Source organism: Electrophorus electricus, chromosome 13 (assembly GCF_041902795.1).
Source record: "Electrophorus electricus isolate QZ-2024a chromosome 13, ASM4190279v1, whole genome shotgun sequence".
NCBI lineage: Eukaryota > Metazoa > Chordata > Actinopteri > Gymnotiformes > Gymnotidae > Electrophorus > Electrophorus electricus.
Genome location: NC_137509.1, coordinates 2,092,173 through 2,111,047, shown reverse-complemented (window position 1 = coordinate 2,111,047; position 18,875 = coordinate 2,092,173). Strand labels below are relative to the sequence as shown.

At 44.1% G+C, this 18,875-nt stretch overlaps 2 protein-coding genes across 6 annotated transcripts; both read left to right on the top strand.

Annotated features, from left to right (window-relative positions):
• Positions 1–2,706: 2,706 nt before the first annotated feature.
• higd1a (HIG1 hypoxia inducible domain family, member 1A) lies at positions 2,707–6,419 on the top strand. Of its 2 annotated transcripts, none has more exons than XM_027018998.3 (4): positions 2,707–2,834; positions 4,065–4,150; positions 4,293–4,427; positions 4,801–6,419. In XM_027018998.3, exons 2-4 carry the CDS (start codon positions 4,072–4,074, stop codon positions 4,887–4,889), a joined length of 303 nt encoding a protein of 100 aa, XP_026874799.1. In that variant the 5' UTR covers positions 2,707–2,834; positions 4,065–4,071; the 3' UTR covers positions 4,890–6,419. The 2 variants fall into 2 exon arrangements, with proteins under 2 accessions (XP_026874799.1, XP_081551315.1); XM_081695189.1 differs by having other exon boundaries at positions 2,822–2,865.
• A 166-nt stretch (positions 6,420–6,585) lies between these two features.
• Positions 6,586–17,316, top strand: ccdc13 (coiled-coil domain containing 13). 4 transcript variants are annotated; one of them, XM_081694446.1, is made up of 16 exons: positions 6,586–6,758; positions 7,066–7,273; positions 7,461–7,609; positions 9,147–9,289; positions 9,417–9,488; positions 9,690–9,803; positions 10,740–10,892; positions 11,429–11,593; positions 11,933–12,109; positions 12,446–12,652; positions 13,087–13,175; positions 13,276–13,344; positions 13,469–13,615; positions 14,619–14,767; positions 16,015–16,120; positions 16,483–17,316. In XM_081694446.1, the coding sequence occupies exons 2-16, from the start codon at positions 7,068–7,070 to the stop codon at positions 16,661–16,663; spliced, it is 2,127 nt and encodes a 708-aa protein (XP_081550572.1). In that variant the 5' UTR covers positions 6,586–6,758; positions 7,066–7,067; the 3' UTR covers positions 16,664–17,316. The 4 variants fall into 4 exon arrangements, with proteins under 4 accessions (XP_081550572.1, XP_081550571.1, XP_081550573.1 ...); XM_081694445.1 differs by having other exon boundaries at positions 6,586–7,273; XM_027018985.3 differs by having other exon boundaries at positions 6,587–7,273; positions 10,788–10,892.
• Positions 17,317–18,875: the final 1,559 nt, after the last annotated feature.

The window sequence follows — 18,875 nt, the reverse complement described above, 5'->3', positions numbered from 1 at the left end:
AGCAAAATATAACCATCAAAAAAACAAACAAACAAACAAATTTGCACAGTGTACAAAAATCTGAATGCCACAGCAATGTTAACACCACAGTTAAAGAACTGGAGATATGGATTGGCCTTTACCTGTGCACAGGCCTTTGCCAATTGCCAGGAAATCACCTGTACTGTTAAAATCATGCTAGGTGTCCCATGGTAGTTGACAACAACATCATGCAAACGTTTTCAGACGCTGCTGCTGTGTCTACATTTCACTAACCACTGATCTGTGGAATCGGCAAGAAGAGGAAAAGTGTTGGAAGATCCACCCCATGGCTTCACAAACAATGCTTAGATACCATCCCAGAGGAGCACAACTTTATAGCTGAACCAACGGTGTCCTTCAGAGGGACACACAACCCAATAATTGCCCTTATTTGACGGGAAGCCCCACTAGTTGGCACTGGGAAGAAAATCTTACTTGGCATGGGAGGTGATGGTGTGGTCAAACTATATGAAACACTCCCATCATACCAAATAGACAAAGTATTTGCTGACATTTTCTTTTTCTCCAGCACCACTGGTGCACAGGCTTCTTCAGTGGCAGATCTGTTTTGTGGAAACACAAAATTGATCAGCTCTATTTTGTCAGCTTGAAGATGAGAAGAGTCTTGCCAAGAAAGGCAGAGGATCTGTCGATTCCAGGGTGGAGAAAGAAGAAAACAACATCATTGTCAGGTGGTATGACAGCAAACCTGTTACCCTGATCTCATCCTTCTGTGAAGTTGAGCCTCAAGTGTGACACTGGAGCAAATCAGACAACGTATTTCTGGAGGCCAACAGGCCACACACTGTGAATCAATACAACACAACCATGGGGGGAACAGACCTCATTGATGCTTCACTACATAAGTGTTTCTCACTTTTGTACAGCAACAGCAGCATGTTGAGGTAGTTTTGTTTTGACAGTTTGCACATTTTTATGTAAAATAAATATGAAAAATAAGGGTTGTTAGTTTTAAATAGCATTGTTGTGAAATTACAAATAAAAAGAAAAATAGTGATTCTGATAAGGCATAAACTTACCATAAACACCCAATGCAACATATATGTAACATTACAGATCTCTGGCATTAAGAGGTACATTTAAAAAAAATAATTTAGAAATGTGTTCTGTTTAGTCTGTTTTATATCCTCCATAATTTTCCTTTAAGGAGAACCGTGTCTGGGTTCTTATTGGTTAGATTTGATCTGAACGTCTGTTGCCATCAGGTTTTCCGTCTCTGCACGTAGACAACAAAAACACGTGACGTGTCTTACCTTGCTGAATCATCATTGCAGGGCTGAAATGTGTTCGCTGCAACCTCTATTATGACACCTTCAACATGTTCTCAACAAGTGGGCGGGTGCCATACACCAGGAGAACAAAACACGTATGAATGCTTGGCACTTACAGTGCAGGTGTCTAGTGCTTATCAATGTAAAGTTATTCTGATCAACTTTATCATGTGGAAGGTGAAGTAATCAAAAGAGTCTTTACAGGAAAAAAGAAGTTTAAACACTGAATTATAAATATTAATAATGTAAAACATAAAGGATCATAGAGGTTCTGTGTCCTTATAAAATGATCTGTGTACAGAGCAGAGGTCTCTGCAGGCTTCTGCAAAGGATTCTGGGTAAGTCTCAGCAGGCACATCATCCCTCCACCAGGTACATGATGGTACAGAAAAACGACCTTATGTAAGATGATGTCTTCTCTTGGATTGTAATGGTACCAAACTCCAACTGGTATAGGTGTTGACTATCAATTTGCATTATGGGAAATAATGTATAAGTTGGACATAATGGTGGAAACTTCAAAAAAAGGAGGGGCTATTACATGATCACGCTTGAAAAAAGTGTAGAAAAATGTAACTCATGTGTAGCCCTCAGACATTCTCCAGAGGCCTCAAATGCATGTTATCTTTAACTTACTATAAAGGATGAGACCAGCTATTATATTCAAATAATTCTCATGTCTGCATCTTTATTTTCTATTTTAATGTACAACTTTAAAACTAGCAAATTGGGGATTTAGGAACAACAAAGGTTTATATCCTGATGAGCTACAGGACACGAAGAGTCACTAAATTGTTTGATGACGATGAAAATAAGTCATATATTTACATCACATACGATGTCCTTTGCGATCACCAGATTTCATCTTAGTTTAGCACCAATTCTGCATTATGTGAACGAAGTAAAGCGAGTATGCTGTGGGATTAGGTATATCTCAACATCCCTGCACGAATCTTGCTGAATCATCGTTGCATCGTTGAAATGCGCGTAGAAGAAGAGCAGAGTATTTCTGTCTTACCCCTTGAGACAGCCGCAGGGCAAAAAATGTTTCCGTTACACCCTCCGTATTATGGTTCCTTCAAGAGCACGTTTTTGGAATTTTACAAACTATATTTATTAGTATATAACGATAAAATTATATTAAATACGAAGTATTTAACGACCTTTAAAAACGAAGTACAACAATAAGCAATACCTGTAGCAAAGATACGAGTCAGTTTTTAACATATGACACATTTCTAAAAAGTAAGCTATAGTAGTCTAGTTACAGATAAAATAACACAATGATGTTACTGTGCCATCTAAAACGACCGCTTTTACACCCTTGGGAAAACATAATGATGAATGTGATGGTTTTTTATTCAGAAAGTTGAACCCTGTCACACACTTTCAGAGAGCGCTTGAACGCGTCTCGGTTGCGTCAGCGCTGTGACGGAGGTGCCTCGTGAAGTGCTTAGTTCCCGTTACTAAGCAGAAGGTCGGAGGTTCCTGTCGGTCCGTGCGGGCAACTCAGAAAAGCCGGTAGGCTTCTTTATCGTTTCAAATATTTTAAGTATGTTTCAGTCGATTCTATATATATCTAAATTCAATAAGCGAAATAGCGTAAACAGCTGGTAAATCTTATTGACATGTTGGGGAAATGTAGTTAGGTTAGCTAACACTAGCTAGTTGTAGCGCTGAGCCAAAGGCAGTCCTGGCTAGTTAAGCTACAGCTAGCTGGAACTGTGTATTCATATTTGCCACGATTCGTTTATCTAGCTAATCTTTTTGACCAAGTAAGCTACTTTTCTGGCCACTATTGCTTATACAGTCTCTAGTTGGCGGTTAGCTAAGCTAGCTGGTTTTGCTGGACCACGCACATGACAGAGCGCTTGGACCACTGACCTTCACCACTAACTGTTAACTAAGTCACCAAGTAGCTCACAAGTGTCTGTTCGTTTCAGTTTTTACTCTTCAGTGCGTTTTCGTTGTGTCAATCATAAAATACCAGCATGGCATATAGAGTCTGAAATAACCTACCCGCTACGTCTTTCCTACTCCATGGCATCAGTCTGTGTTAGGTTATCTAGCCTAGTTTACTCGTTTGTTGGACATCTGGTTGTTCTAGTTGTAGAGATGTGGTAAGGGCTGGAAGAATGACCCTCTCTTGGATGGCGAAAGGACAGTGCTACCCTTCCAGTACATTCGCCAACGACATGCGTCGTCTTCTTGACTAAGATAGGTAGCATTAGCTAGCTAACCTATGTAGCTAGTTGTTGCTTCAACACGTTTACTGGTTAGTCTTGCTCTGAATCCGAAATACACTTGTTTAACTAATTTCAGTGTTCCCATAAACGGACACTTCACAGGTGCCTAGGCTCATGTGTACTGTAGTCCCTGAGCTAGCCCTCTTGTTTGTGAATGCGACGTCCAGCGATTAACTTTGAGTTAAACAGATATTATCTCCCACCTCGCCCTAAATACTTCAGAAAAAGTGCTGTAATTTCTCAGAGCTTCACCTATAACTGCTGATTCATTTGGTTTTGGTTTTATTTTGCTCCAGTTAGTTGAACCTGTGATGCCATGTAGCGTGCACCTCTGTCAGGAATGTTTCTCTGAAGCTGACTAACACACTAGACAGTTTGGCAATTTGTGTGGTGATTTGAAACTTTTCTTAAATAAATAAAGCAATTTTGGTAGTAAGCTGTAGACTGTTTTAGAGAGCATGACGAGGGAGTTTAACTCTTATTTGATTTATGATTATCTTTTCAGATAAGCCATGTCAGCTGTAGAATATGACGACAATGAGGAGTCCAAGTTCCTCAAGAAAGCCAAGGAGAATCCGTTCGTCCCTGTTGGTAAGCTCAGAACTGATGAACAACTTACTTTTCAGTTGGCTTGCAGACTTAACAGTGCAGTCCAATGAGCTGGTTCTGTGTCGCTGAAGTCTTAAATACGGTAGAGTGAGGAAGGATGTTGCCTTTCCCCCCCTCACGGCAGGAATGGCGGGATTCTTTGCGATTGTGGCATACAGACTCATGAAGCTGAAACAAAGGGGTGATACAAAGATGTCTGTCCATCTGATCCACATGCGTGTGGCAGCGCAGGGCTTCGTGGTGGGGGCCATGACCATGGGTATGACCCAGCTTTTCTTCAGCATATGTAGTTAAAATTCCATCATAACAGGGAGATCCCATGGGAGACTTCCTCTAAGGTATCAGCTGTAATCTGTCCTGAAGGATCACTGAACACCGTGATCTGCAAGAAACGTCATGCTGTGTATTACATTGTAGTAGTGTAGTACTTGCTTATATGTGGTTTCAGTATTCAGTGTAGACTTGTATATTTTTAAACATGGTTTCTGAACTGCAAACATTGGATAAGGGAGCAGTTAGATGAAGTGAAAAATTCAAAAACATCAACTTCTTTAATTGACTTTGAACAGACGGTTAAGCTTGTACACATACATCATGAAAGGTACTGAACTTGAATGTTTTGTCTCTTGCAGGGGTGATCTACTCCATGTACAAAGATTACGTTCTGAAGCCAGCAGAGGCTCAGAAAGCACTGGAGCACAAAGCCTTGGAGCATAAGTGAACAGCAGAAGCACTGGTGTTTTATAGTTGTTTTATTTTAGTGTAGTTTAATTTGGGGCTCTGATATCTTCTTAGTACATAATTCCAACATGTATTGGTACATATTAATATTTAACTATATATTTATGCTTTAGATATTAGATGTAATTATTTTATGATGCATCAGAGTATTGAAGTTTCTTCACAGGTTGTAAAATGTTGTCTGACTTATTCAGAGCAGCTCCTATATGATTAGACTGATATGTTGTGCCCATGTGAGTGTCAGTCATCTCTCACACTGGGAGAAAATAGATGTTCTTAGGGTCTTATGAGGTGCCTTCATCATTCATGTGTGCAAAACCATTCCAAAGCAAAGGTATTACCACACAGTACTATGGGTAGAAAAGACCAATTTAACTTGTGCACATAGGAATGTTGTTTAATAGGACTTCAATTTAAACTGTTCTTTCATTCTGCACATTTTGGAAATATTTGTGTATTTTACAATTTCATCAGAAAACTGGTTATGTGCAGGGAAAATGAGCATGACTCAACCACAGTTTTAAAGAACCCTGGTCTCACAAGGCAGCAGTGATGCAGTTGTAAAGTAATACTACATCTAATATGTTTGCACATCTGTGGTGTGAGGGTGAAATGCCATAGAGTGGGTTCCTATTTCAATGGGTTATAGTTAAGATTTTGTTTTTGTCTTAAATTAAGCAAGTAACTAATAGAACCTGGACTTCAAAGTAAAGTGTGACTTGAGTATGCCTGAGTTGTGTTTTGTTCAAAGTCTTGCCCTGTTGTCCTGTTTGAATAGTGTAATGGGTAAAGTTTAAATAGACTCATGATATGGCTGAAAAATGATGGTATTTTTGAATATTATTAACAGGTAATTATTATATACAGCTGACATAAAGAATGAGGCATCGGTGAGCTGTAGAACACAATTGTTTCGCTGTCAGGACATCTAGTATCTGCAAATGGCAGCATTTTGGGGAGGAAGAGATTAATCATTTGTATGAGACTGTTATTGAAAATGGCTTCTTCTTTTTTTAGCCTGTAAGATTGTAATATTATCTATGTGGGACACCAAAACTAAAACCATAATTACAGTAGGTAGTGTTGTACTGTACTGTGACACTACGATAGACATGCCTGATAATATTTAATTTTATCAACGAAGTGTATGGTTGCATAACACAACGCCTTCTAAATATTTATAACAATAGCCTCTACTGTTAATGGTGCAGTCAGATTTTGTTATTAAACACCCATTGAGCTATTTAGTCAAATAGCTCATAAAAATAGCACCGTCATTAGGAGAACTACGTCATTATTTTTCTCTTTGTACATTTCTGTTTGTGGGTAAATGTCGTACATCCTGTAGACATTAGCCAGGCACTTTGATACCTACTTGCAATGTATTTGCACGTTTTTTTGTTTTTTAATAAAATAAAATTGTTTTATTTTATTAAAACTATAAATGGTATTTTGGGGCTCCATTACACATTGTATGCATCTATGCCAAATAAAATAAGAGTAGAAATAATCTGCATTTTTGAGCATTACTCAGAGCTTCACGCGATGCCAACACCCTAAGCTAAGTTAGTGCAGGTGGTTGCAGGGTTTGCGAGGCGTGCTCCGAGCGCGCAGCACCTCGTGTCCCACTCTCGAGGCTGACGCAGGCCTGAGGGCGCCATAGAGGCGCCCGCCCACTTCCTGGAGATTCGTTGCCAGGGAAACACTGGCGTCCTACGGTTAGAAGGAAACGTTCGTTAGCTAGGCTAGCTAGCTGTCTAACTTTAGTCTGTTTATTCTAACAAAGCCGCATTCGTCGTCTTTTCTTAGTTCTAGTTGTTACTCGTGAAGGAGACGCACTAACTGAACGGTACGTTTGACAGTAATCTGGGACGTATACATATCTGGGATGTCGCCGGAGACCTAATCTAGCTAACATTAGCCGTAGCTCTGGAGTCTTGATCAAGTGAGAGGTTGGGAGCGCAACGTCACCGATGCTCATGCCAGTTATCTAATATTTACCTAGAAACCTCCCAGATTTACTTAGCAAATCAATTTATTTATTTTTTAAGGCTTTTCTTTTTAGTGGGCGGGAAGACTGATTAGCTAACTATAGCGTTATCTGGTCCTGTGCTCAAGGACTCTTGAATCATGTGCGCTGGTCTTTGATCTGGCAGTGATGGAGGGTGACGCCGATAACGCCAACTTAAAGGAGAACCTGAGGCGACAGTTTCAAACCCTGCAGGAAAAGCAGGAGCAGCGTCTCCAGAAGAGACTGGAGAAGAAGAAACAGACATGGTTTGAACTCGACAGAGAAGACGCAAGCCAGGACAGTCTTAATCTGTCCGAGGACAACGTCATGTTGGTGCAGCGGTCCAGTGCAAGGTGACACCTGCTGAACGATGGGTGGGAAGTAATTTACGAGTGTGGGTGTCGGTAAACCGCTGCACAGTCAGAACACAAACGCGAATTATTAATTGGCAAACGCATTGCAGGCTGGAAGCACGCATAACATTTGATACAACACTCCCCAATGTGCCTGTGTTCAGCGAGGGCGTGCTGTCTCCTTCAGGCTGCTACAGGACGAGAACGAGCGGCTGCAGGAGCGCGTGAGAGAGCTCGAAGACGAGAACGGCAGACTCCATAAACTTCTGAGCGAGAAAGACTTTGAGATCAAACATCTGAAGAAGAAGAGGGAGGAGGACAGACTGGCATTAGTGGGTAAGGGCACGTGATAGAGCAGTGGCCATTCTACGCCTGACCGACTTGTTAAGAATATGTAAAGTTTTATAAACAATGTAAAAATGGGTTCTTCAAGAAAGGTGGTCTTGGAGTAGCAGACAGACCACGTCTCCTGGAAGTTCTGGGAGTCTGCCTCATTTTAATAGGGACTCCCCAATGCCTACAAATTACAGACAATATCCTGGAAATTTTTTTGAGAGTGAGACAGCCAGAGAAAGACTCTCTCACTCTCTCTCTCTCTTTCACTCACACACCACACACACACACAGGGTGCAACTCAATTAAAGGACCATTGCTAGGTAGGTTGCATCCTTGGAAGCAGCAATATTCAAATGACCTCAGCTGGCACCAAATGATCCAGTCCATTAAGGACTCATGCCTACTGTGACATCATACGTAATGATCCAGTCCATTAAGGACTCATGCCTACTATGACATACGTAATGATCCAGTCCATTAAGGACTCATGCCTACTGTGACATCATACGTAATGATCCAGTCCATTAAGGACTCATGCCTACTGTGACATCATACGTAATGATCCAGTCCATCAAGGACTCATGCCTATTGTAACATCATACGTAATGATCCAGTCCATCAAGGACTCATGCCTATTGTAACATCATACGTAATGATCCAGTCCATTAAGGACTCATACCTACTGTGACATCATACGTAATGATCCAGTCCATCAAGGACTCATGCCTATTGTAACATCATACCTAATGATCCAGTCCATCAAGGACTCACGCCTATTGTAACATCATACGTAATGATCCAGTCCATTAAGGACTCATACCTACTGTGACATCATACGTAATGATCCAGTCCATCAAGGACTCATGCCTATTGTAACATCATACCTAATGATCCAGTCCATCAAGGACTCACGCCTATTGTAACATCATACGTAATGATCCAGTCCATTAAGGACTCATACCTACTGTGACATACGTAATTCCCGCATCTGATAGGCTGAGGTGCTAAAGTTTGTAGCTTAAAGAGAATGAGTGACAGCTGGGGGAGTTAACCTACTGACAGAGCTGGCGAGTTTAAACTCGCTGCTTAACTATCTCCGCTGTGGAACAAGTTAAAATTAATTAATAACAAATTTAGTTTAACATTACACAGCTAGCTAGCTGATTAAATGTACAAGAACTAGCAAGCTAAACTGACTAAACTGTTCTCGGCTAATGAGACGGTTGTGCTAAACTAACAGCTGCTTTTCCTTTGGAGGTTATTCCAGTTTCTGGCTTCTGGCTTTCATCACATTTGGCATATTCATTGCTGTAGGAGACACTCACTGCCCACTTTATTAAATCATTACATTATACCTACATTCACTAGTCACTGTACTAAAACCGTGTTACACATTACAGCTAGAAGATGTTTCTGATAAAGTGGTTTGTGAGTTTATATATATAATCAGTAAGAATAGTGACTGAAATGTCATACTTGTTGTGTAGGGTTTTGCTCGTGTTTTAAATGTGTTTTAATCTGAATCTGCTCTGTTAAGGCACAGCAGGTCTGGCAGGGGATGCAGCAGCCACCAAGATAGTGGAGCTGTCGAAGAAGAACCGCGAGTTAGCTGCCGAAGTGGAACGAGAGAAGGCTCGAACCAAACAAATGAGCAACAGAGTGAAAGAACTAGAGAAAGAGGTAAAACATTTACATTAACGACATTGGGCTGAAGATAGGAGTTAAAATAGTTAAAAACGTGTAGTGTGTGCCATGCCAAGTCCTGCAGAGTCCTGCAGAGTATCACAGGCAGGTGCTCTCTGTGCAGCTGCAGGATGTCGTCATACACAGCCCTGGGGCAAATGCAGACCACAAGAAGAAGATCTTAGAGGAGGAGGAGGTACTCCACTGAAATATTTACCAGTCTCATACCTTAACGTTAAAGACCATCCTCTAAAATATATACCAGCCTTATACCTTAACATTACAGACCATCCTCTGAAATATTTACCAGTCATGTACCTTAACATTACAGACCATCCTCTGAAATATTTTTAACTGCTGTAATACAGCCTGACAATGTTTTTCATTATATGTATAGACAAGTCCACTGGTGAAGTCCCTCCAGGAGAAGTTATTCACAGCCCAGTTCAAAATGACTGAATACCGAAACCAGATACAAGCTGTCAAGCAGGAACTAAAGATAGCCCACAAGGTTAGTGTCCCATTCATCACTCCTGGTACGTCAGTGTCAGATACAACACCTGTGTTTCTTTAGGCACATTACAGTATCAGCTACAGCACCTGTGTTTCTACAGGCACATTACAGTATCGGATACAGCACCTGTGTTTCTTTAGGCACATTACAGTATCGGATACAGCACCTGTGTTTCTACAGGCACATTACAGTATCGGATACAGCACCTGTGTTTCTACAGGCACATTACAGTATCGGATACAGCACCTGTGTTTCTTTAGGCACATTACAGTATCGGATACAGCACCTGTGTTTCTACAGGCACATTACAGTATCGGATACAGCACCTGTGTTTCTACAGGCACATTACAGTATCGGATACAGCACCTGTGTTTCTTTAGGCACATTACAGTATCGGATACAGCACCTGTGTTTCTACAGGCACATTACAGTATCGGATACAGCACCTGTGTTTCTACAGGCACATTACAGTATCGGATACAGCACCTGTGTTTCTTCAGGCACATTACAGTATCGGATACAGCACCTGTGTTTCTACAGGCACATTACAGTATCGGATACAGCACCTGTGTTTCTACAGGCACATTACAGTATCGGATACAGCACCTGTGTTTCTTCAGGCATATTACAGTATCGGATACAGCACCTGTGTTTCTACAGGCACATTACAGTATCGGATACAGCACCTGTGTTTCTTCAGGCATATTACAGTATCGGATACAGCACCTGTGTTTCTACAAACACATTACAGTATCGGATACAGCACCTGTGTTTCTACAGGCACATTACAGTATCGGATACAGCACCTGTGTTTCTTCAGGCATATTACAGTATCGGATACAGCACCTGTGTTTCTTCAAGTAAATTACAGTATCAAATACAACACCTGTGTGTGTGTGTGTGTGTGTAAGGCATGGTGTGGTGCTCTTGCAGGTTCTGAGCACTGAGGTAGGAGAGGATGTTTGTGTTTGTGTTTGTCAGGTTCTGAGCACTGAGGTGGGGGAGGATGTGTGTGTGCAGCAGCTCTTGAGCACCCCTGGGAGCTGGAGAGGACGTGCCCAGCAGATACTGGCCCTACAAAACAGAGTGAGTGTGGTCAGCCTGCTCGTATGGAGCCGCACACACACACACACACACACACACACACACACATACCCGCACGCAGACAGAGCTGTGACCTCTTGGAAAGGCATCACAACACATTTTAATACAATGCATTTTATTTGACACACAGATTAGAAAGTCTCTTACTGTTCAGAAGGCCTTGAAAAAAAATGTGTGTAAATGTGACAAGTTCAGTATGATGAGTACAGTATGACCGTCATATCTACACTAAGTGTTCACATGACTCACTCAGGCCTGCATAATTCTCAAAAGGTCACTGTGTTAGTTTACTGGGAGCAGAGAGCAGGGAGCACTGTGTCTTAGGAGGGAGGGAAAGAATGATGGTGATGGTGGTGATGGTGATGGTGGTGATGATGATGATGGCGATGGTGGTGATGGTGATAATGATGATGGCGATGGTGGTGATGGTGATGATGATGATGGCGATGGTGGTGATGGTGATGATGATGATAGCGATGGTGGTGGTGGTGATGATGATGGTGGTGATGGTGATGCAGGTGCGAGATCTGGAACAGCAGCTGAGCGTGGCCTCCAGCAGGAGGCAGTCAGGTGACCTCGGCCCAGAGCAGGACATGCTGGGAAGTGGAGTCCACCAGAGGAACCAGGACAGGAACCACAACTACATCCGCTCCATGGAGAGAGACAGGAAGGAGACCCTGGAGGTGTGAACGGTGCAGAGAGGCGAACGTTTGTCCTCAGCCCATCCTTTCACAACGAGAGTGGCGTTATTCCTGTTTAAGAACTATGCGGGTAGTGATATGCTGATCCTGGCTTTTTAGCTTCCTAAAGTGATGTTTCCAAACATGGATATTTGTGTTGGTTTCAAGTTTAAAGTAATTTTTTCATTAGAAACCACATCATACAAATATTTACATTAAAAGCTGTGGGCAGTTTTTCAAATCATATTTATTTAGTTTTCCCTTAGTAAAGCCACAAAGTAACCAAGGTTAGACTTAGCTCATCCTGTGTGTCTCTGTGTGTGTGTGTGTGTGCGCGCACAGAAGCTCAGTGCAGACTACGAGCTCCTGCTCAGTGAGCACACCGACGTGAAGAAGAAGCTGGAGGGCAGCCGTGCCAGGAACCGCGTCCTCTCCACCGAGCTCAAGGCCCTGAAGGCCCAGATCACCACTCTGCTGGACAAGGCCAAGCACGACGATGAACTTGTCCACGCGCTGTTGGTGAGACGCCACACGTGGCAGACGGATGTCTGCCAAAAAAGATTTTCATTCAGTCTGCTCAGTCTGCGCGGATGCAGTCATAATTGATAATGGTGTATTTGTTAAAAGTTTATGTCGACTTTCAAGTTTGCTTAGTTTGAGAAAAAAAGGAGGATGAAAAAGTCGGAGTCAGAGGCTAGTCAGGACCGGAACAACGCGACTGCTTTCAGTCGTGTGACAGGCTGCTAGCACAGACAGCACTTGCTGTGGTTCCACAGTCCTGATTAAACAGTCGAGGACATTCAGTGTGGGGCCTCCTCACAGAGCTAAGCATCTCCCCCCTCCGGCCACCCGCAGAAGCAGCAGGAGCAGCTACAGACCATGCTGGGCAAACTGGGCCAGAAGGAGGTGCTTCGTCAAGAGGCCCAGCAAGGCCTGAGCACGCAGCTGCACGCCGAGGCCCAGCGTCACAGCTCCCTGGTCCAGCAGCTCAAGCAGATGGTGTCGGAGAGGGAGGCCAAGGTCCAAGAGCTAGAACAGGAGGTCCAGCAGCTTGCCCTGAGGGTAAAACACACGTCACGCTCCAGGGGACCTAAAGGGTTCTTTTCTTCCTAATTAAGGCAATATTTAACTCACACACACACACACACACACACACACACAGGACCACACACGTGGTCTTATGGTCACCCAACTTTTTAGATATAAAGTCCCGTCTTTGAAGTGATCAGAGTCCTTCCCCCTCCCATGTGTAATTGGTGTTGAGTAAACCTTAAGGGTTTTGATGATGTAAGATTTAGGAATACTTTTTTATGTAGCAGCTAGAGATATTAACAAAATTTTGTGCTCGTGTACTTATGATGAATCAACCAACCAATTATCACTGGTTTTTGTTGTTCTCAACTTTTTTCCAAAAGTCCTTCCATGTCAAACCAATAGGGAAACACATGTTCTGCAAATAGCTTTTTCTTTACTCAAGAAACTACGTCTCCCTATAGAAACAGGAGGGTGGAGGAGAGAAGAACACGAGTAGCTCCACCCCTCTGATGGCGAAGGAGGATGGAGGCAGGAAGTCTACGTCTGCCAGGTATCGCCCACCATCCTAGGCATGGCTTTACTGGTCCAACTCTGCTTCAGTACACCTGAAAACTGGTTGGACTGGGATTGGTCATCTTGCCTTTTTACAGGTCAATCTCCAAACTGGGACATAAAGTCGTCGCGTCAGCTCTGACAGCTGGAATCGCTTTGGACTCCAGGTGACCTGTTACAGCTGAGCACCTTTCACTCAAGCAGGCCCTGCATACCTGAGTCACCATACTGTGTGTTTACATGACGCGTCTCGTCTTGTCTGTGTTTATATGACACCGTCTGTAATGTCAGCAAGCACTCGGAGGTCGCATCCTGCCCTGCGTGTGCTGATAAGATGGCTGCTCTGCAGACCCAGAGCGTGGAGCTCCAGGCTCTGTACCAGGCTGCTAACGTGGAGAGAGACCGGCTGCTGGAACTGGCCAAGGTGCAGCAGAGGAGGTACGACCTGGGCTCTGTAATCAACGCCCCCCATACCTGCCCCTCAGGAACACACACTCTACTCCACCACCCGCTTATCCCTGCAGCCACTGTAGCCAAAACTTTCAATCTATTCTGGCAATCTTTAATCTTTAAAATGAAGAGATTTTTGTTTGTTTGTTTTTTTATACCGAGTGTGGACTAGGTCATTCTCCCTGTTCTTATGTGACAGAGTACATGGAAAGTACAGCTGGAAATTTCAACAGGAAGTCTGCTCTGTTTTTGTTTGCATTTCTTTTCCTTTTGAAACCTCTTGAAGCAATACAACTCTGATTCTTTACTAGATGTAACCTCTGACATGTCAGTATGGGGTGAGGGGCAAGACCGGCACAGAGTGCTGTGCTGGGCGTATCAGCAGCCAATAAAATTAGGATTTTGTGTGAATTAATATCAGTGACCACAGCTAGTCCTTCAACTCGGGTCAAAACACGGTAAAAAAAAATCCACTTAGCTGTTAAACATAATTTCTGCTTGTTTCACAGTAAGATAACTGATAGCATGGCGCTTATTTGGCCTTTCTAGAGTAAACACAGAACTTTGATGCTTGTCCATGGAATTTATTTGGAGCTTACATCAAGCATGGACCTCTTTTACTTGCATGCAGTCGTTTGGCAGTAACACTCAGTAAAGAGCTACAGATCCTGTTGTTTTTGAGTTCCTTTAAACTGACACTAGAAAGAAATGCACATGGTCAAGGTCATTATCATATTTTCATAAAACTTCAACATAATATTCAGCTCCTAGACTGACATCCTAGTGGCATAGCAGTTGCCTGCTTCAGTTAGTGGGGCATCACGGGCAGCCAATCAAATTTTTGTGGGGGCCGGTGCCACCCCAGCCCCGCCCATGCAGGTTACTGGAAGTATGCTCTTGCAAAAAAAACAAAAAACAAAAAACCCCAAAAGAAATAAAACAAAAAACCCAGCTATGTGTGAGGTATGTATGACAGGAATCTCTCTGACAGGGAGGAGGACGCGCAGCAGAGGCGTGTGGAGGCCGAGCAGAAGCTCTGCGACGAGAGGCGTCGCACAGTTGTCCTCGAGCAGCAGCTGGAGAGGGCCAAACTGGACACAGAGAAAGCAGGAGGTCACAGGGCTAACCGAAGCAGGACAGGTATGGACACTGCTGCAGGACAGGTGTGATCTCACCGCAGGACAGGGACAGGCACTGCTGCGGGACAGGTGTGATCTCACCGCAGGACAGGTGTAGCACTGCTGCAGGACAGGCTCGTTCATGGTGCTCACAGATCAGAGGCTCATTCATGGTGTCTACAGTCATGTGAAATACATAAAACCATAGAATTCGAAGAGGGTGTATCAGGACATTAACAAAAATGCTCAAAAAATTAAGTAAATATAACCTCAGACATAAAAAACCCCACAAATGACACTGTCATATATTTAACAAAAACTAGGCCAAAAATGCAGAAGCAGTGTGTGAAAAATTAAGTAGACTCTTAATGTTTCCATAGGTATTACATAGCATCCAGGTGCAGCTAAGCAAATGCCCCTGATTAACTGAGGTGTTAGCACCTCTATAAAAGCAGACGTTTTGGCAGTTTGCTGCCAAGGAGGTTAGATGTCAGCAATGACATTAGAAAAGCAAACTATCCTGCCCATCAACCTGGGAAGGGTTATAAGGCCATTTCCAGACAGGAGTGGACATGCCAGCAAATTCACCCCAAGGTCAGACTGTGCAATGCTCAGAGCATTTGCACAAATACCAAGTTCTATATCTGACTCTACAGGCCCCAGTTAGCATGTTAAATATTCAAGTTCATGACAGTACAGTACAACTAGAAAAGCCTGGACAAGTACATCTTGTTTGGAAGGGCTGCCAGGAGAAAGACTCTTCTTTCTAAAAACAACATGGCAGTATGGCTTAAGTTTGCCATGTTGCAAATGAACAAATCACAAGACTTCTTGAACAATGTCCTTTGGATACATGAGACCAAAGTGGAGAAGTTTGGCCATAATTCACAATGCCACGTCCGGCAAAAACCAAACGGCATGCCAGCACAAACGCCTCATACCAACTGTCAAACACAGTGTTGGAGGGGTGATGATTTGGGCTTATATGGCTGTCACAGGTCCTGGGCACATTGCAGTTATTGTATCAACCATGAACTCATCTGTATACCAAAGTATTCTAGAGTCAAATGTGAGGCCATCTATCTGACAGCTAAAGCTTGGCTGAAATTGTGTCATGCAACAGGACTGTGATCCCAAGCACACCAGCAAATCTACAACAGAAAGAATCAAGGCTCAAGCCCTGATATGTAAAACCGTAGAATTCAAAGAGGGTCGTTTTTCACACGACTGTGTCTCACGTAAGGCTTGTTCATGGCACATTTCCTACAGGCACATCATTCAGCGGTCTGAGTTTGCCTGACAAACAGGAGGGCCTGTCTCCGAGACGAGGCTCAGAGCCAGCGCGAGACACACAGCTCGGTGAACTCAGCATACAGTGAGGCCACTCCCTTTACACCCCTTACACTGCACTGTGGGTCCCCACTGGCTGTCTGGGAACTTATCTGGCACATTAGTGTTCTGACTGGATCGGCCAGTCTAGCACCCAGACACAATTTAACACTGACTGACTCCTCGACCTCACCCGAGCTGTCTGCTGACGTTCTGTGGCTACTGGTTAGAGAAAATGGTTTCTAAAGAACTTTGACACTTTTCATACCTGCACACCATGCCAATGGACCTTGGGGCTCGAATTAAATTTAGTATCTTGCTGCAGTGAGCTCTGCTCTTCTCCACCGGGTAAAATAATTAGAGAATAGCTACGGCATCTGCTAAACCAAATTCCTCATGTCCCTCCAGGGTTGCCATCCAGCAGAAGGAGCTGGACGCTTTGAGGGCATCTTTAAAAAACACACTGCAGGCCAAAGAAGAAGATCTGCAGCTATACAGCACCATGATGAGCCAAGTCAAGCAAGTCTTCCTCCAGGCCCTCAGACAGCACAGACAGGGAGCACAGCAGGACACACAACAGGACACCTAACCCTCCTCCAGAACCAGGACACTCCAGAACCTGGACACTCCAGAACCCAGAGGCTCTGCGCATCTTCCTCCAGCTTTGGGGCCCTTATCTCCGTTCACCAGACTCCTGCGTTCTTCAGAGCTGTTCATGTCTACCATTTACACCTGACAACAGGCCTTCTGTATGAAAATTGTTATCCCTAGTACATGATCCCGCTGGCCATGTGCGGCCCTGGTTTCTGTTATTCAGAGGAAAATGAATTAGCCAGCCGCCAGCTCTCATACGGGCCAGGCAGACAAAACACATCAGTTTGGCCAGAATTATGAAGCCTGCACAGCCAAAGAAGATAACGGCTGTGTTTATGCATTCTTTGATGTGGCCAGTATCTGTGATCTGAGCGGGAAAAGGAGCAGTGAGCGTCGTCCTTTACTGCTGTAATTAGCTGTAGGCAAATGGTTGTCATCTTAAAGTAATGCATCACTGTCACTGACGTTAGCAGAGCAGGATTCAAGTTTTTAATCTCTCGTCTTATATTTCATACATGTAACTGCTACATGAAATAAGATGGTTATATTAAAGGCATCAATATAGTGTAATACTGTGGTATTAAAGGACTGAGGTTCCACAGTTGATCAAACTTGACAGAATCAAAATAAAGTAAATATGCAAGAATCCATCCAGAGAAATTAAACATTTTTTTCTTCTGGCATTTTAAAATGGAAACAAATTTTTCAATCCCTTTTCTGACGCAAGTTGCACATCATCAGTGTTTGGCTTGCAGGCAGTGTGAAACCAGAGTGCAAAAACAAACCCCCCGAATACTCCGGCTTCCCGCTGGAGATGAAACATTGGACTCCCTGCAGTCATTGTCCAGGGGTGCAGAGACACAGGCGGGAGATGATGCACCCAGAGTGGGGTTAACACTCCTCACTCTCCAGGGAGTGTTGGGATCAACAGTCTGTCCTCCAGCTGAACACCCCAGCAGTTGTTCCCTTGCGGGGCACGCTTGCTAGGCGCTGAGCTACCACCCCTCCCCCCCACCACCTCACTACGCCTAATTTAAGCTTGCGGCTGGAGCTATGTGCTCAGCGTCAAGCAGCACAGTATTCCGACTTCCCGGAACCCAGAGGGACAGCGGCGAGGCCCGGGGCTACAGCCAGCCTGGCCCGCATGCCCGGAATAAAGAGGGGCCTCTCTGGGCTCGGAACGCCACAGAGAGCCGCCTGTGCGAGCCTGGAGGCGTGGAGCGCAGGCCGCCTGACAGGCCGTGGCTCCTAGCCTGGCACACTCTCAGCGACTTTACAAGGATGTTCGTTTCCTAGCGAACTCAGGTGTCGCTTCTAATCAGCGTCTGCCTGACCGGCGACACCCGGATGAGGCGGACGTGGTGGAAACGTCAGCGTCGGGTGACTGCATGCAGTCTGTGAAGAGATTTCATTTTATTTTTCTTTCAAACAAAGTCCAAGAGTTGAGATCAAAAACACATCACTGGAAGTGAAGCCAGTTCCTCTACACATTTTGCATCACAATGGAGGACTGGGAGGAAAAAAACAGGATATGTACTACATCTGGAAACTGGGGAAAAGAACAGGAAATGCATCATTCATCAAAAAACTCTGCAGCTCATCCACAAACAGCCGGGAGATTCCCATCAACACTGAAAGATTCTTGGAGGCCCTGCTTTCTCCCTGGAGAATGACCCCATCATGTCTGTTAAAGGCAGTGCTCTGGAGACAAGCCACACACTCGTACACCTACATGAACTGGGTCACAAACACGCAGTGACCATGTACATGTGTGCACACACGCATGGTCATGTTGACTCAATCAGTAACCTGTATGTCTGCACTGACCTTGCCACGACATAACTGACTATGGATAATACAGCCACACTCGATCACTCATAGATGCTGAAGGACAGAAGGTTCAGGGCTGGGGTTTATCATCACTTCAAGTTTCAAGTTTGGTTTATTTGTCACATGCATAGTCATACACAGTACAACTCGCAGTGAAATGGTTTGTTCTCGAGTGGACTGCGTGCAGAGAACGAGACCACGTTCCCTCTCATCCTAGGCGCCTCTTCTGATGGAGGGAAGAAATGCGGGTAACGCGAGCGTGTTCGCGTTAGCCGCCAGTAGGCGCTTCGCCTGCAAGTCTCGCGCAGGTTCGCGAGGTACTGAGGCCACGCGTGCCTGTAGGGGAGCGCTGTGGGTCACGCACGCTGAGGACAGCG

Coding starts and splice junctions, on each gene's coding strand:
- higd1a (XM_027018998.3), top strand. CDS start 4,072: ATGTCAGCTGTAGAATATGACGACAATGAGGAGTCCAAGTTCCTCAAG. Junction 4,151..4,292: donor GAATCCGTTCGTCCCTGTTG/GTAAGCTCAGAA, acceptor CCCTCACGGCAG/GAATGGCGGGATTCTTTGCG. Junction 4,428..4,800: donor GGTGGGGGCCATGACCATGG/GTATGACCCAGC, acceptor TGTCTCTTGCAG/GGGTGATCTACTCCATGTAC.
- ccdc13 (XM_081694446.1), top strand. CDS start 7,068: ATGGAGGGTGACGCCGATAACGCCAACTTAAAGGAGAACCTGAGGCGA. Junction 10,893..11,428: donor TACTGGCCCTACAAAACAGA/GTGAGTGTGGTC, acceptor ATGGTGATGCAG/GTGCGAGATCTGGAACAGCA. Junction 13,176..13,275: donor AGGAAGTCTACGTCTGCCAG/GTATCGCCCACC, acceptor GCCTTTTTACAG/GTCAATCTCCAAACTGGGAC.